The sequence below is a fragment of the Chlamydomonas reinhardtii genome, chromosome 17 (assembly GCF_000002595.2).
Source record: "Chlamydomonas reinhardtii strain CC-503 cw92 mt+ chromosome 17, whole genome shotgun sequence".
Lineage (NCBI taxonomy): Eukaryota > Viridiplantae > Chlorophyta > Chlorophyceae > Chlamydomonadales > Chlamydomonadaceae > Chlamydomonas > Chlamydomonas reinhardtii.
This window is the reverse complement of record NC_057020.1, coordinates 6334147-6348020: the sequence shown is the minus strand read 5'-3', so window position 1 is coordinate 6348020 and position 13874 is coordinate 6334147. Positions and strand designations below refer to the sequence as shown.

General features: G+C 67.3%; 2 protein-coding genes across 2 annotated transcripts; both read right to left on the bottom strand.

The window, feature by feature from the left end:
• Positions 1 to 3414: 3414 nt before the first annotated feature.
• CHLRE_17g743130v5 (uncharacterized protein) lies at positions 3415 to 7126 on the bottom strand. The gene is made up of 4 exons (XM_043072685.1): positions 6613 to 7126; positions 6254 to 6423; positions 4111 to 5928; positions 3415 to 4004 (listed from the first exon to the last, which is right to left on the bottom strand). The coding sequence occupies exons 1-4, from the start codon at positions 6641 to 6643 to the stop codon at positions 3582 to 3584; spliced, it is 2442 nt and encodes an 813-aa protein (XP_042915144.1). The 5' UTR covers positions 6644 to 7126; the 3' UTR covers positions 3415 to 3581.
• A 46-nt stretch (positions 7127 to 7172) lies between these two features.
• Positions 7173 to 11596, bottom strand: CHLRE_17g743064v5 (uncharacterized protein). The gene is made up of 3 exons (XM_043072684.1): positions 10153 to 11596; positions 8984 to 10063; positions 7173 to 7722 (listed from the first exon to the last, which is right to left on the bottom strand). Exons 1-3 carry the CDS (start codon positions 11495 to 11497, stop codon positions 7445 to 7447), a joined length of 2703 nt encoding a protein of 900 aa, XP_042915143.1. The 5' UTR covers positions 11498 to 11596; the 3' UTR covers positions 7173 to 7444.
• Positions 11597 to 13874: the final 2278 nt, after the last annotated feature.

Sequence of the window (13874 nt, the reverse complement as noted above, 5' to 3'; positions counted from 1 at the left end):
CTGCCACTCCGCCTCCCGCTCCGCCAGCCGTGACTGTGCCGCCGGCTGGGTCCCCGAACCCCCCGCCTGCTGAGCTGGCGCCGGGCACGGCATGGCTGCGGGGCGGGCCGGAGCCGGAGGTGCGGCCGGGTTGGCAGCGGTGATGGCCCGCCGCACGTCCCGCACCGTGTAGTCCGCCAAGCTGACACCCGCAATCCGGCAGTGCTCCGGGTGCACCACCACCCCAGCCTCCGGCGCCAGGAAGTAGGGCGCCCGAGGCCACGACCCCGCCCGGTCCCCTGGTGATGCTGCATCGTACGCCGCCCGCTCTTCAAAGGTCCACAGGTGCCGCGGCTTGCGATGCTGCAGCACACAGGCAGGCTGCCACGCCCCATCCACCGCCGGGGGCAGCACGCCAGGCCCAGGCTCCAAGAGCCGCCCCGTGTAGTGGACGTAGGACACAGCCCCCGCAGTGTTAGCCACCCACAGCTGGTCCAGGCTAACCCGCCACTGCGGCGGCGCCGCTGGCGGCTGAGTGGCTGGCTGCGGTGGGTGCTGTTCCACGCCCGCGCTCCGCACGTGGCCGACCGCGGCCGCCAGCCGGGCAGGCAGCCCCGCTGGCGCCGGCGCGTCGCTGTACACCCACGCCCACGTGGTGGCGGAGTCCGGGCGCACATGAGTAAGCAGCGCCCGGGTGAGCATCTTCCAGGGTTGCCGGCCTGGCTGGGCAAGGAGGGCGAAGGTCTTAGCTTGCAGGGCAGACAGGAACGCAGGCAGGTCGACGTGGTTGACACCCCCATCCTTGTACGTCAGACAGGCCGTTTCCCGCTTTGGCAGCAGGAGCGGGTTCCCGTGCGACACCAGGCTGGCGTCCTCAGCGTGCATGGAGCGCGCAGCAAAGTGGTCCACCAGGTCGGTGAGTTCCTTCAGCTGCGCAGGCGACGGGTTGAGGAAGCTGAAGTGGTAGGCCAGCTTCGCCGCCAGCACCTGCTTCGCAATGTGCACACGGCCAACGAGGGTCAGAGACAGGGCAGCCCACAGACGCGCCACAAACGCCATGCCGCGAGCCCGCCGGGTGTACAAGTCAGCTGCAGCCGCCTCAGAGTCCCACGACAGGGGCACACCCAGGTACGTCACGGCGCCAGTGGTAAACGGCACCCCCGTGTGTGGGCAAGGGCCCGTCAGGTGCGCAAACCTGCCAAGGCCCATGGCCTTGCTCTTGTCCGGATGGACACGGGCGTTGGACGCGCGGCAGAACAGCTGTACTGCCGCCATCAGGACCGGCCCGTCCACCGCCGGGTCGCGCGCCGTGAGGGTCGTGTCGTCAGCGTGGTGGGCAGCCGGTGGCGCCTGCTCGCCGCTGGGTAACAGGGGCGTGCGCAGTGCCCCTTGCTCCACCTGCCGCCGCAGAAAGGACGTCAGTGGCTGCATCTGGATGACCCACAGGGGTGGTGAGGCGGTGCTGCCCTGCGGCAAGCCGTTCAGCACTGGGAAGGCGTCAGAGAGCATCCCGTTCACACACACGCGGGCAGAGCCGTTGGCAGTGAGCAGGCGGATCCAGCGCAGCATGCGCGGCCCAAACCCAAGTCCCTCCGCGGACGCATACAGCCACTGCCGGTGCACCCGGTCATACGCCTTCTCAATGTCCAAGAAGTACAGCGCACCACCCTGCCGTGGCGTGCCGTCCGCGCCCACGTCGAGGCGCATCCATTCGATCAGGCCTTGGAGGTACAGCGCGTTGTCTCCAATCCAGCGGCCGGTGATGAACGCAGTCTGCAGCTCATCCACAACTGCATCCAGGGCGGGCTGCAGGCGGGCGCTGACGGCCTTGGACACCATCTTGAAGTCGCAGTTGAGCAGCGTGATGGGCCGGTAGGACGCCAGCTCGGCGCGGTCCAGGCTTTTGCCCTTGTAGATGAGCGTAATGATGCCCTCCCGCCAGGAAGCAGGCAGCGCCGCCGCCATTTCGCCGCCATCGTGGGCGTCTGCAGCGGCAGCAAAGGCAGCGGCAGCAGCAGCACACAAGCGCGGGCCCAGCAGTGCCCAGAATACCTTGTACACCTCGTACGGGACCCCGTCCGACCCAGGCGCTTTACCATTGGCGGAGCCAGCCAGCGCTGCCATCAGCTCGGCATCACTGAGGGCGCCGTCACCGGACCCCTCTGCGGCGGCCTGCAGATCCGCCGGAACCTTGCGGTCAATGGCCGCCAGAAGCTGTTGCTGCGACGCCGTACAGACCGGCTGCACGCGGAACAGGCCGGTGGGGCTGGTGCTGCTGTACATGGCTGCGGCGGCTGCTGAGACAGTGTTGCGCGTGCCCGGCCCCGTGAGCGCCACAGGCGCCGGTTGCCCCGGCACCTTCAAGTGCGTGATGGGCTCCTGCGCGCCGGCTGCTGGCTCGTCAGCCTGCCGATGGAACCAGCGCGTGCCCCGCTCCCCATGCTCCTCCATCAGTGCAGCGCGGGCATTGTGGCTGGCCGCTGCGGCAGCTGCCCGCTCCTCCCGCACTGCCAAGTTGGCCATGGCCGCAGCCTGACGCTGCGCGGCGCTGGCACCCGGCCGGTCGGCCAGGGCAGCGGCCGTGTCTGCGGCCAGCACCACGCCATGCAGCCCATCCCGGGTCTGGCGTGCATGCCGACGGTGGATGCTGGTGGCGGCCTCCCGCAAGAAGAACTTGTCCGCCTCCCATTGCGTGCAAGCGCCGTCACCTGTACTGGCCACGGGATTTGCGGCAACGTGCGCCTCCAAGCGCTGCTCGAGCTCCAGACGCAGTGAGGGGTGAAACAGCAGGTATGTGGGGAAGCGCCACTGCTCCCGGTGCGCATGTGGCAGGTCGGGCAAGGACAGGGTGAGCAGCACACCGTTGTGGTCCCCAGGCGCCCCATACGTGCGAGCGACATCCACCACCCACGGCGCCGCGGTGGCACTGACATACCACCGATCCAGGCGTGCGGGAGTGGCCGGCTTGGGCGTGGCCGGATGCGTGTAGCCCTTAGCGCCGCCACGCTTGCTCGCCCAAGGGTCCACCAGACTGAACTGGGCGAGGAGGCTGGCAAGTTGCGGGGCACCTGCAGCACGTGACGGGCTAGGGGCCGCCTCCTGACTGGCATCGGTGACACAGTTCCAGTCCCCACCGACAACAAGCACCCTGTCCGTGGCCAGGTGGGGATGCAGCCCGGCAAAGAAAGCAGGCTTGTCCGCCACGGCCGTGGGCGCATACACACACACGAAGCGCAGGCGCAAGTGACCCACGTCCCAATCCCAACATACCACACGGCCCGCCGCATCCGTTGACGGCGGCTGCAGTACGCAGCCTGGAAGGGACAGCCGACTCCGCGCCAGGATAGCCGCCCCACAGGAGTGGGGCGACGCTGCCGGGCTGGCAGCGAGGCAGTGGCGCCACGGAAGGCACGCCCCCTGCGCGGCACGAAGGCAAGACTCCAGCGCGGTCGTGTCAGTAGCGTGGGTCTCCTGCACCATCGCCACATCCGCCCCAACTTGCTGCAGGTGCGAGACCAGCGCCCGCGCCTTCAACGGCGAGCCCAGGCCGTTGACATTCACTGTCAGCAGCCGAAGGTTCGCCGCGCCCACTGGTGGCCGCATTATGAGCCCCCGCCGGCCACGGCAGCGCCGTGGCGGTTGCGGTTGCTGTTGCTGATGTGGCGTTTGCCGCGGCGGCCGCCACCCTGGCTGGGGGGCGCGCCGCCGCTGCTGGTGCTCATGCTAGCGGCGCCTGAGCTGGCGCCGCCGGGGCGCAATGGAGCGCTGCCCAGGCTCATGAGGCTGGAGGTACTGCGGCTGCGGTGCTGGCGTTGCCGGCGGCTGGGCCCGCCAGCACCGCCGGGGTCCGCCGGCCCACGCTTAGCGGACCGCAGGGTGCGGGCGTCTAGGAGCACGTAGTCCATGTAGGCCGTCTGCACCTGCTGCGCGGCGTCATCCAGCTGCTCCGTCACGTCGGAAGGCAGGGGCGTGTCTGCAGGCTGGGCTGAGTATAGGCGCCACCAGCCAGTGAACTCGTCGTGCAGCTGTGCCAGGACGGCGGTACGGCCAGCCGGCACGCGGCAGACGGCCCAGTCCGGTACGGTGGCGCCCACCACCCGCCGGTTGTGACGTCTGCAGTGGCGGCCACGCCTGGGGCGGCGGCTGGGGCACTGCCTGTCCCGCTCCTCCACCCTGGCGCCCCGACCCGCTGCCCCCACCAGCCTGCTGTCCCCCGGCCGGCCGCCCAGTGGGCACGCGCGGCGGCGAGCTATCACCGTCCTGCGGGGGAGGCAGCCCGCCGCCCAAGCGCCCTGCCCTCTGCTGCGGGAGCTGAGCGGGGCCACCGCGCCCTTTGGAGCAGGGCTGTTGCTGCGGCGGCGGCGGCGGTGCGTGCGCGGCTGGTTGCACCCTTCGCCCACGCCCGGGCGCCGCCGTGGCAGCGCCATCGCCCGCCCCGTCCTGTCCCCCCAGCGTGGCCAGGACCTCAAACCGGGAGCCGGTCCGGGGCCTGGGCGGCTGCACCTGGCACTGCTGCTCCTGCTGCTGCTGTTGCTGTACCCGCCGTTGCTGCTGGAGATGGAGGTCCGCCTTGTGGGCCAAGTACCGCTGCATCGCAGCTGTCAGCTGCTGATCCTGCCTGGCGGCTGCCCGCTGATCAAAGGGCAGCTGCGGCGCGGGAGCCCCACTGGGCTGCTGCTGCCCGCCAGCCGGCCCAGCATCGGCAGTGCGACGCCCGGCCGCCGGCGGCCCCCCCACGCCTGCTGACGGCTGCCCCCCGCTAAGCCCTCCTGTTGCCACCCGCTGCTGCGAAGAGGGCTGCTGCTGCCGCTCAGCCCTCAGGGGAGCCGCAGCAGCCCGGGTGCTTCCCCCCGCCACCAGAGCTAGCAGCGAGGGCGAGGCCACAGCGGGTGGTCCGCTGGCGCCACCCGCGGCAGCCGCTGCGTCACCCACACCCGCCGCCTCCTGCATCTGCACGTCCCCCACGTGGTCAACTATGTCAACACGTTGCCCACGCCGTGACGCCGCCCTGCCAGCGCCACCGCCCGCCCCGTCCTGTCCCCCCAGCGTGGCCAGGACCATAACCTGGGAGCCGGTCCGGGGCCTGGGTGACTGCCCCTGGCGCTGCAGCTCCTGCTGCTGCTGCTGCTGCTGTAACCGCTGTTGCCGCTGAAGATTGAGCTCCGCCAGCTCGGCCAAGTACCGCCGCATCACAGCGGTCTGCTCCTGATCCTGCCCGGCGGCTGCCCGCTGAATCAAGGGTGGCAGTGGCGCGGGAGCGCCACTGTGCTGCTGCTGCACGCCAGCCAGCCCAGCACCGGCAGGGTGAGGCCCGGCCGCCAGCGGCCCCCCCACACATGCCGCCGGCTGGACCCCGCTAAGCCCTCTCGCTGTCACCCGCTGCTGTGAAGAGGGCTGCTGCTGCAGCGCGGCCCGCAGGGCAGCTGCAGCAGCACGGTTGCTTCCCCCCGCCACCAGAGCTGGCAGCTGGGGCAGGGCCCCGCTGTGTGGCCCGCTGGCGCCACCAGCTGCAGCCGCCGCGTCACCCAAACCCGCCGCCTCCTGCATCTGCACGTCCCCCACGTGGTCAACAATGTCCGCTGCTGTCGCCCTGGCAGCCGCGGGCCGCGCCACACCCAAGGTGTTGCCACCCAGGTCGGCGACCCCGGCTGCAGCCGGAGCAGGGCTGCCTGCCACAGCTGTCGTGGCCGTCCCAGCCGCCTGGGGGGCGCCACGGACCTCCACCTGCATGGGCTCCTCACCGGGCATCTCAAACTTGGCACAGTGCAGGTGAGAGAGCTGCGGGTCCCAGGTGGGGCCCCGCACACAGGCAAAGATGTGGTTGGTGATGCCCTGGCCTGCGGGGGCCTGGGGCTCCCCCTTGGGGCCCACCGATTTGGCGCACTGCTCTGAGACCACATAAGCACATGTCAGGTTAGAGGGGTCCGAGGTGGTGGGATAGCCACCCGCCTGCAGCACCAAATCGGTGCGACCACGGAAAGCCCCCCACACAGGGCCCCCTACCATCTTGACCGTGACGGTGTAGGTGCCCGGAATGATGGGCCGGGTGTCCACTGGCACGTGAACCGTGAGGACAGCCTGACCGCGCTGGAGTGGTACCGCCAGCGGCGACTTGCGCATGAGCTCCGCTGTGAAGGCTGCTTTGGGGGCAACGCTGCGGCTGGTTGCCCTGCCGGCACATGGTGTCCAGCACTGACAGGGCAGCACTGGTCACTTCCCGGACGCCGGCTGAGGACAGCTGCTCGCCCTCTGGGAGCCCCGTGGTGGCACCCACCATAAGGACTGGGTAGGTAGGCAGGCTGGGGCCCTGAGGCTGCGTCGTCAGGTCCTGCACGCCGTGCGCCAGGCTATGCGTGGACAGGGCAAGGTGGAGCTGCAGCCCGGGGCTGAAGAACGGGCTGGCAGCGTTGCCCCCACCTGCAGGGGTGCTGTCCGCTGCCAAGCCTGGCAGTGGGCGGCGATGCCCAAAGGCAGGCCCCCCACACGGCACGGCATGTGCTGCTGTGGCCGCGCTGTGTGTGGGTGTGCTGTATGGCTGGCGTTGGCCCCTGGTGTCTTGGCTGCGCTGAGACACCAGGCGGAACCGACCAGGATCACCCAGCAACTGCATAGCTGCCCAGGATCAGCACTCACAGGGCATCACAGCAGGGCGGGCGCCAGGCATCCAGGCACCAGGCAACAAGGGCACGAAGACGAGCCACACCCCCAAAAAAACAGCTAAGTGCTGCAGGGCTCCCCCGACCGCCACACCCAAAGCACCCTGCTGCACACGCGGATGCAAATGACCAACCACAAAGGTTGATACGCCGCCTGCTCCAAGCTGGTGAAGTGTGGTGCTCGCCGAGATGTTAAAATGCTGACAAGCGAAATGTCGCCAACTCCACGGCGACGCTCCTGGACCGCCAGAATCCTATTCCATAGCGGTGTCGAGTTCCAAAGCACAAGCCGGCATAGGCTGAAGGGCGCTGGAGAGGGAGTGTCGCGCTACAGCTGCAAAGTGGACTGACGAAAAACGAGGACGCCCACAAATGCAAACTGCTTCACAGTGGTTCGTAGGCCTTAAGAAGCCTAAAACAAAAGGAAGCAAGTCAAACAGCGCGAGAGAAATGACGTCGACTGTTTCAAAGCTGTGCAGAAGGAAAAGAGGATGCAAGGATAGCAAGAGAAGAGAGTAAAGTAAAGTAAAGTAAAGTAGGAGGAGGGCCTTACAAGCGGCGAGAGCCAACACACACAAGCCCAGGGCGCAAGAGCGCCCGCGCGACGCCGACGCGCCGGAACGAAAGCAACACAAAAAAGCAAAAGACAACCGAACCGAAAGCAGCACACAGGCCCGACGACCAGAGACGGCGCAAGGCGGGCGAACGCCGCGACAACACACGCCACACCCGAGCAACAAAACCGAACAGCAGCAAACAACAACACAGCCACAGAACGGAGCCACCGCAACCAAAGCGCAGCCAACAAGCTAACTCGAACGCCGACGGCCCGACACGGCGAGCCGAACACCACGAGCAACCCGCACGCCACGCGTGACGCCCCGGCGAGACGAGCGGCCCACGCCACGAAGCACCAGCGCCCGGGGCGCCGCCAAAGGCGCCACCGCGCCAGCGGCCAAGCCGCCAGCCGGCGGCGCCGCCAAAACCACGGCGGCGGGCCGAGGGCCGGCGGCCGCGCGAACCGGCGGCGACACCGAGGCAACAGCACGGATGCCGGAGGCGCCGGCGCCGGAAGGGCCGAGCGATCCTGCGCGGAGGGGAGATTAGCCAAAAAAGAGGGGCGGGAAAGAAGGGTGGGCACTTGAGTGAGAACGTTAGAAGTAACGTTAAAAGCTCTCACTATGAAGGCGGAATGAAGAAGAGAGAGGAGGCTGGCGCCAAAGAGAGCCAGCCTGTACGACTTCCTCATGGAAGCTCGCTTAGAGGCTTCATTCCCTCCGGCCCCTTCGGGGCCTCCGGTCCTCCGCCTCTAACCCCACTTCCATGATACAGTCGTACTGTAAAGCTGTCTCCGCTACGGCTACCTCTTCAACGCACAGCTTAAACGGCGCTACCGCCTGGGAGGGAACGGCAACTGCCCCCTCTGCCACACCCCTGACTCCGGAGGGCACATCCTCGGAGGCTGCACACACCCTAAAATGAAAGGCGCGTACATCAATCGGCACAACTGGGCAGTCCAGCGTATCGCCAAATGCATCTCCAAAGGGACCTACGGGAACGGGTTCATGGTCATGGATGCGGGCCCCCTAGCCGACCTGCCACACTATGCGTCTGCACAACGCCCCCCCGCCTGGCTGGCTGCGGAGAGGACATCATCACCCCTTATTACAAGGCTCAGACCTGACATTCTGTTCATCCCAAACCTGCCCGCCCATGAAACACATAGAGAAGGGTACCGCCCGCCCCTGAACAAAGCACGGCTGCCCATCTATATCCTTGAAATCGGTTACAGCTCTGACGTCCGCCATTTGGACAAGCGGGAAGAAAAATCTCAACAACACCAAGAACTCAAGCGACTGCTGGAAGCGGCCGGATGGACGGTCCACTACTCCACCAATGAATGCCTTGCGCTCGGAGTGACTGGGGCCATCCCTTGCAACCTCACTAAGCTGCTCACCTCTCAACTTGGGGTGACCCACACAGCCGCACGAGTATGCGGAGAGAGGCTCCACACACACGCTGTGAACAGTGTGGGCGGCATTATCAAAATGCGCCGAGTAACCGAGCAGGAACTCAAACCGAGAGGCGGGTGAGCCACGGCTCCCCCACACCTCCTCGGAGTGCGTGGTGAGGTGGCAGCGCGAGGGGGATGGGCCTCCTCGCCCTAGCCACCTTACCCCGATAATCCACGCCAGGCCCCATGGGCCGGCGTTTGAATTATTATTATTATTAAAGCTGTCTCCCTTTGGCGCCATTAGGCCGCTGACAGCTGACAAGGAAGTGGGACAAGGGGACGACAGGCCACAGGAGGAGGGCCTTACAAGCGGAAAAACGAAGAGATACCTCACCTCCAGCGAGGCCCATAGCGCGGGTGACACCGAGGGTGTCCTCGAGGGTGGGGCGTGTGTAGTGACCGACCATAGTGGCGGGCTTCCAGCGGCCGTGCACCTGCCGCAGGGACGCCGGAACTCCCGCGTCAGCCGCGGCGCTGTTGCCACCAATGCGCATCGAGTGCGGCTTGATGTTGCCCGAGACGCCCGCCTCCCGCAGGCGGGCCAGGAAGTTGGAGCGGAAAGCGCCGTAAGACATGCTGAACACCGGCGAAGCCCGCGTGCCCACCAGGCGCTGCAGCCGGCCGCCGGCGGCCGTGTACTGCACCGTACGGAGCAGCGGCCCGACGTCCTCATCGGCCGCCGCCGGAAGGCGGCGGTAGGCGCCTTGGCGCAGCAGCCGCTCCGTGAGCGCCACGGGGCAGAAACCGCCTAGGTGGGGCAGCCGGGCGATGTGCACCCACTGACCGTCCATGGCCACGTCGGTCTTGGACCGGGGGATGAAAATGGCCATGTGGCGGGGCGTGATGAGCAGCAGGTCGGCGTGAACGCTGACCTCCGCCATGTCGTCAAACCGCAGGAAACCGTAGAACATGAGGGCCACGGTCGTGGCCATCATGAGGCGCAGCAGCGGGGCGCCGGGCCCGGCGTGGGCGCACAGGACCGCCGCCAGGTCGGCGGCGGACATGGCCTCCCGATGCAAGCGCTGCACCTGCAGCCGCCGGGCCGCGGTGGCGCGCACGTTTGCGCAGCTTTCCGCTGCGGCTGGGTTGGGCAGGCCCGCCAGGCTGTAGTGGAAGGCGATGGCCTTGCCAGCTACGTCGACTCGGCTAGGGCCGGACCCGTCCGCGGTGGCCGAGTTGAGGACCGATTGCAGATAGAGGGCGACCAGCTGCGGCGAGGCGGCGTAGGGTGGGACCGGCGGGGCGCGCCGCCGGCACCAGGCCAGGAAGCTGCGCCACGGGCCGCCATACTGGCTGTGCGTCGCCGGCCGCCGAGACAGCGGTGCCTCCTCGGCCAGCTGCGCGGCCAGCGCCTGGCACTCCGTGTCCGCGGCGTGGCTACCGGGCAGCAGCGCCCGCGCCCGCAGGCCTAGTTCTGCGAGGGGGAGCAGGGGTCGGCGGGGACCCGCAGGGGGGATGGTGAGGGCCTGTCGAAGTCCAGTAACAGGGCCATGGTGGACCAGCCCGCCGCCCCCTTGGGCAGCGAGTTGCCGGTGGAGCCCGGCAGGAAGAGGTTGGACGCGCGGCCCAGCATGCGCACGCCGTGCACGAAGTGGCAGAAGCGCGAGCCTTCGTCGGTGGTCACCTCCGGCCACCAATCGCGAGTCGGCCAGTACGGCACGATGAGGCAGAGGCGGGCCTTGCACTCCCGGGCGTGCCGCAGCACTTTCAGGATGATTCCGAATGGCGGGTTAGCCCAGCAGCGCCGGCCCCAAGCGAAGCGGAAGGCGTCCACTCCCGACGTGTCAGGTGTGAGGAAGCGCGAGTAGTAACGAGGCAGCTGGTGATTGGTGTGGGAGGCGAAGAGGTCGATGTCGAACGGCCCCCACAGCTTGTTGAGGCGTTTGAACTGGGTAGGGTTCACCATCCAGTCGTCCGAGTCGCGCAGCTTGGACAGGTGGTCCGCGATTTGGTTCTGCTCCCGCGGGATCCACTCGGCGCGGATGTTGATGGCGCGCTCGAAGCAGTAGCCGTGCAGGGTGCAAGCGATGGCGTGCGAGTTGTCGGCGCGCGCAGAGCCCTTGTTAATGACGTTGGAGGCGTTGAGCGAGTCGGTAAGGACACACACCGCGTGGCCAGCGAGGCCTGCGGGGCCGTCGAAGGATTGGAGCGCGAGCAGAATGGCGCGGAGCTCCTGAGGTGTCGAGCCCATGGCGCTGTCCGCGGGCTTCCAATTGCCTCTGGCTGCGGATAGCTGCCCGTCCAGGACGGTCCAGGCGCCCCAGCCGCCGAGGCCGTCTGCAGAGCGGCCGGCGGCGTCGCAGTGGATGAGGGACGTGACCCGCACCGGCGGCCACAGGGGCCGCCGGCCGTTGAACTTGTCGAAGGAGTCCAACCACCACGTGAGCTCGTCCCGCGCATCCTCCGAGAGGCGCAAGTGTGATTCCCAGGAGCGACGAGTTTCGATGAGCTGGCCGAGGGCGCGAGTGCGGAGGCGGGCCCAGGGGCCCATCGCCCAGGTCATGGAGACTAGCTGGCCTTTTACGGAGGCGAGCGCCCGCGCGGAGGGCCGCTTCGTTTTGAGCAGGCCCCGAATGCTGTCCAGCACGCGTGAGCGCTTGTCGTCGGGCACGATGAACACACCTTCCGACGTGTCGATGAGCATGCCGAGGTAGCGGAAGCGGTGTTGTGGCGGGCCGAGCATGGACTTGGCCAGGTTGACGTTGAAGCCCAAGTCGGCCAGTTTTGCGAGTATGATTTCGCGGCGAGCCACGAGCGTCTCAGCGTTCTGGTCTGCGTGCGCGGAGTCGTCGATGTACGAGCAGCACCGCCAGCCTTTTCGTCGCCAAGGCCGGAACACCTCGCGCATTGACGAGTGTTGCGGAACTAATGCGTACGTAGACCAGAGCGGAAGGCGGAGTGGGCTTGCAGGCGGCACGAGAGTAGGCAGTCAGTAGCGCAAGTTGCGAATTCACATGTTACCTCGTAACTGACGGTAAACGCTGTGGACGGTCGCGCCCATGGCTGGCTGACGGAAGGTGGCTGCTGTATTGGGATGGCTGGGCTGGACGACGCCGGCCGGGCTGGCGTTGGGACTACCAGAAAGGATGCGCCCGAAACCAACCTGGAGAACACCAGCGCCACCGGTGCCCAGCACGACATGTAAGGGAGGGAGGGAGGGAGGGACAGGAGGCGTGATGCACTGCAGCGTAGAAGCTATGGCGCTAGGCGCGAGGCAAGCAACGTCAACCCCAAAGCAACCGCGAGGACATGGTGCGCAAGCCGGGCTGCAGGCTGTGGCTGTTATGGCTGTGCGCTGCACGGGGTGACTAAACGAAGAACATTAAATACGGGGACGTGATGGATGCGGTTAAATAAATGAGCAAGGGCGGCGGGCGGCCGAGGAAGTAACGACAGCGCGATCGCTGCATGGCTCATCCCGGTCGCACTGCGGTCGGCATGGGCGCGTGCGGTGCATGCCGTGCGACACCAGGAAGCCACACGCAGCCAACGCAAACGAATCCTCCGCAGGGGCGGCAAGGGACGCAAGCATACGCAGACAAGGAGGCAAGGGGTGCAGACAGCAATCAATTGACGGATGCGGACCGCATTGCGGTTCCCCACACCCGTCAGGAAACCGGCAGCCGCACGGGGCGGCGGCTGCCGGCCGGGTGGGGGCAGGTGCGTTAGTGGGGTGTGCATGCGCGGGCTAGGGGCACGGCAGGCAAGGCACACGGTACTCGACACACTGAAACCCCTGGATCGGCCGGTATCGCCGGTGGCGTCATCTCCAGAGGGCTGTGTATGGGTGGGGAGGCCGCCGCCGCGCACGCCCGCAACGAATACTCCTTTTGGGATGACGCGATGGCGACGCGCCGCCATGGGGGCGGCGGCACGTGACCAAGGCGGCCGCGGGGGCGGCGGCACGTAGCCGAGGCGGCCGCGGGGGCGGCGGCACGTAGCCAGGGCGGCCGTGGGGGCGGCGGCACGTAGCCAGGGCTGCCGCGGGGGCGGCGGCGCAGAACCAGGGCGGCCGCGGGGGCGGCGGCGCAGCGCCAGGGCGGCCGCGGGGGCGGCGGAACGTAGCCGATGCGGCCGCGGGGGCGGCGGCACGTCGTCGCCAAGGCGGCCGCGGGGGCGGCGGCACATGAACCAAAAACCAAGTAGACAGAACCCAGGAGTAAACCAAATAATCACCAGTAACGTAGCCGATGCGGCCGCGGGGGCGGCGTAGATGACCCCGCGGGTTGTCGCAGAGGGCGGCATGTCCGCCGGGGGCGAAGCGTGCGCGGGCGGCGATGGGGCGCGATGACCTGCTCCGCGATGCCGGATGCCTCGGTGACCTCCATGCGGCGCCGTTTGCTGTTAGCCATGCTGATGCCCGGATAGACACAAGTAGGTAAGAGGATCAGGCTGACTGACACCCAGAGCACTACATGGAAGGCGGAACGGCGAGCGTGGACGAAACGAGTGTGTGTTGTCGTCTAAGGCAGTAGGATGCAGGCTGCAATTGCTGTCTGATCGAGAACGGATAAGTGGACGTTAAAAATAGCGCGCAGCCATGTAGTGAACCAGGAGAAGAAGTTGCCGAGGAAGTGGCGATGCGGGCGCATGCGCTACCGCGTGAATGGTGGCTGCACCCGCAAGCGGGAGGCTCGCCCTTGCCAAACACTTGAAGACGGGACCTCAAGTAGGTCCCTGCCACTGGGCAACAGATACCAGCGTGAACTTGCCGGGGCCCAGGGGCGATTATCCCTGTACTGTCCTGTTATTGACGAGTGTTGCGGAACTAATGCGTACGTAGACCAGAGCGGAAGGCGGAGTGGGCTTGCAGGCGGCACGAGAGTAGGCAGTCAGTAGCGCAAGTTGCGAATTCACATGTTACCTCGTAACCGACGGTAAACGCTGTGGACGGTCGCGCCCATGGCTGGCTGACGGAAGGTGGCTGCTGTATTGGGATGGCTGGGCTGGACGACGCCGGCCGGGCTGGCGTTGGGACTACCAGAAAGGATGCGCCCGAAACCAACCTGGAGAACACCAGCGCCACCGGTGCCCAGCACGACATGTAAGGGAGGGAGGGAGGGAGGGACAGGAGGCGTGATGCACTGCAGCGTAGAAGCAATGGCGCTAGGCGCGAGGCAAGCAACGTCAACCCCAAAGCAACCGCGAGGACATGGTGCGCAAGCCGGGCTGCAGGCTGTGGCTGTTATGGCTGTGCGCTGCACGGGGTGACTAAACGAAGAACA